At 40.1% G+C, this 3259-nt stretch overlaps 1 protein-coding gene across 1 annotated transcript in view; it reads right to left on the reverse strand.

Annotated features, from left to right (window-relative positions):
• fer1l4 (fer-1 like family member 4) overlaps positions 1 to 3259 on the reverse strand; it is a gene marked incomplete at its 3' end in the record, with an annotated part of 8901 nt that overhangs the window by 4290 nt on the left and 1352 nt on the right. Inside the window, 7 exon segments of the mRNA XM_014016049.1 lie at positions 75 to 135; positions 256 to 423; positions 525 to 569; positions 754 to 848; positions 1247 to 1346; positions 1561 to 1649; positions 2838 to 2893. Of these exon segments, the coding sequence (XP_013871503.1) occupies positions 75 to 135; positions 256 to 423; positions 525 to 569; positions 754 to 848; positions 1247 to 1346; positions 1561 to 1649; positions 2838 to 2893 (614 nt within the window).

A 3259-nucleotide genomic window follows, 5' to 3' on the forward strand; every position in this document is an offset into this window, starting at 1 on the left:
AAATGAACTAACTAATAAATGTACCTTTAGTTGGCTGCATGAGCAATCCAAACTGAAAGACTGAGTGAACTCACCTGAAAGCTCTGGACTCTGGGTATCGCTGCAACGGAACATCTTGACAGTGGTCTGTATCGACTACACAAACAAACAAACAAACAAACAAACAAACAAACAAACAAACAAACAAACAAACATACAGCAGGTCAGCCTCACAGTGTCTTGATCAGAGGTCAACGCACTGTGACTCTGACTGACCTCAGAAGAGGAGTCAGGCGGATGTCCGTCRTCTCCATCTCCACAAGGTCGTCGTCGTAATCATCATCATAATCCTCGTCATCATCTTCATCTCCCGTCTGGACCAGACTCCGACCAAGACGGCGAGCTTCTCTCTCCAGCTGGTCTGGACGTGYGATAGACAACCCCCTGATKGAAAMAAACAAACAAACAAACAAACAACAGATGATCAAATTAACAGAGATTTATGTTTAATTTATACAAAATGAGGAAGGTGTGTTAGTTCTTACTTCTCAGGGTCCTCAAACCCCTCATTTCTGAAGACCAAAGCTGATCTGAAAATGAAGTGAAATAAAAATATATAATTAACTGCCTTTAAAAAAAATTTATTAAGTAAGGGTTAATAGTTGAAGGCTCAAAATCTTTATTTGCCTTTTATACACGTTCACTGGGTTTGACTACAAACAGTAGGTTTTGGATTGAAAACTTTTCTACGGTTCAGTGTGGACATGATCTTACTCGTCGTTGTCTTCAACACTCAGAAAGTCCAGTCCCTCCCACTGTCCAGCTGTCCCCTCCACCGGATGGAAGCGGATGTCCAGCTCGATGATGATCTGAAGCCATGGAGAGGTCACAAAAGTTACTGCAACAAAGACTGAGGCTCTGTTGTAGCGGTGTGTGTGTGTGTGTGTGTGTGTGTGTGTGTGTGTGTGTGTGTGTGGTTGTTTTTGGTGACATTTGGGGGCAATTTTAAGACAAAATCCTGCCTTTGGGGACAATTTGGGGACCTAAGTCGAGTCCTCGTTTGGTTTAAATGCCATTGGTGGGTTGGGGGTTGGGTTTAGGACCAATGTGTGAATTGAGTTTAGGTTAGTTTTAGGGTCAGGTAGGTACCTGTGAAGTTAGCCTTAGTGTTTGTGGTCAGGGTTAGGCTGTAGAAATATAATGGAAGTCAATGCAATGTCCTCAGTTTGATGCAAATACAAGGATGCATGTGTGCGTGTGTCCTTACATCAGTCAGGCTGTAGTTGGAATCAGTCAGAGGTTCCCGAAGCAACAACCTGCCCGTGGTGACCACATGCTGGAGACTGATAACCAGTCGGCCCAACAGTCTACAAACACACACACAAACACATACACAACATGTAGCATCTTGTATGCCAACACTGTGTCTGATTATACACAAAATGTTTATTTTCAGTGTGTATCTTCTTTACAATGAAATTTAAAAAAACAAAGAGCTTCTGAGGATGAAAAACATGCAGCTGTGTGTGTGTGTGTGTGTGTGTGTGTGTGTGTGTGTGTGTGTGTGTGTGTGTGTTTTACCTGTTGGAAAAGACTTTGCTGCAGTTGAAAACACTGACGGACAAAACCTCATCGGTGATCTCTTTACCGTAGTGGGGCCAACGGAAATGCTGCAACAACAAAACTTCAACTCAGAAACAAGTTACACAACAAGTCAACAATTGTCTCCAACTGAATGACTTTGATCAGATTTGCTGAGTTAGCTTAAACTGGGCTGTTRAAGCTAAAAGTAGTAAAAAGATAAAAAGGTCCTGATGCATCTCAGTAATCCAGGTRTAAAAATCAAAAAGAAAAAAACAAGACACAAGCTAAAAGCTACAAGAAGCTAATAAAAGGCCAAAAGTAACAAAAGTCCATCAGAAGCCTCATAATTTGCTTTAACGTCTCGTGATGGAAAACTATGTGGCTTTTTGTGTATGAAAATATGAGTTATTTGAATTACTACATAATTATTCATCAAACCAGAGGAAAAGAAAATCATTACGTCTTTTCCCTTGGACATTTTCCAGTACACTCATTAACTACTGTGCCTGAGACACACACACCTGGTCACACCTGAAGAACAAACACCGGTGTGCCTCAGCAGCAGAGAAACAAAACTCCTCTCCCACTCACGTCACAGAGAGGAGCTTGTTTTAACTTCACGGTTACAGCCGGTCATGTTCAAGTCAAGAAACGGGGCCTGCCCAACAGTTCAAACAAACAGTTTCTGACTGTAAAAGCTTTTCTTTTTGTTTTCGTTTCCAGGAAATCCACTGAATCAAAATCATGTTGTTGTCGAATCATTTACTGAAAAAAAAGTTGTTGAGCTGCATTAAAGCTAGTTAAAGTGACTGCCTGCAGCTGTACAGCTGTTCACTTCAAAGCTTCAGTTCAGTTTACTTTTCTCATCAGGAGCTGCCTCTTCAGAGAAAAGACTGAAATCTGTAGGTGTGTGTTTGGGATGAAGGAGCGGTTGTGTGTGTGTGTACTGTAGGAAGGGTGGCGTTATCAACTTAATTAAAATAGTTTCAATTTGGATCTTTTTCTTGACTTAAAAAAACAGAAAAACCACAGTAAAACTAGAGTTTCTGCCTTATGCTGGCTACCAGAAAGGATTGGCTTCACTTTTCAGACCTGGAGGCTGCTTCTCTTCATCTAACCTAATGTATTCTGTCTGGGCCCTCATTTTAAAGAAATTATTATTATTATTATTATTATTATTATTATTATTATTATTATAACCATACTTTATTTATTTAATAATTCACTGTTTCATTTGAGACCTGGTGTGTTTCTGCAGCTCGGGCATCACTGACCTCATTGAAGATGGCCACGTTCTCGCACTGCGGCGCTCGGGTTTTATGGGTGAAACCTGGAGGGCAAACAGACGTGGTTCAATAGGATTCACAGGCCTCAGTCATAATCCAGCAGAGGAAACCCAAACCAAACAATATGTCAAGATGACAAAGATGGCTTTAACAAAGTGGACTTTTGAGTGTGGAACGAAACAGTTAGGAAACGTCTCAAGTTATATCTCTTATTGAAATGAGACCCTTTTACTTTACTCTTTTATTCTACAAGAATACAAAATATTGTTTTTCTGCATTGAGCTCAGATGCAAAACCAGTGTTGTATAAAGTACCACAAAATGATACTTGAGTAAGTATCTTACAAAAAAATTACTTTGGTCAAAGTTAAAGTCTCCTTTAGGAATATTACTTAAGTAAAAGTCTTAAAG

Source organism: Austrofundulus limnaeus, unplaced genomic scaffold (assembly GCF_001266775.1).
Source record: "Austrofundulus limnaeus strain Quisiro unplaced genomic scaffold, Austrofundulus_limnaeus-1.0 Scaffold137, whole genome shotgun sequence".
In the NCBI taxonomy this organism is placed as follows: Eukaryota; Metazoa; Chordata; class Actinopteri; order Cyprinodontiformes; family Rivulidae; genus Austrofundulus; species Austrofundulus limnaeus.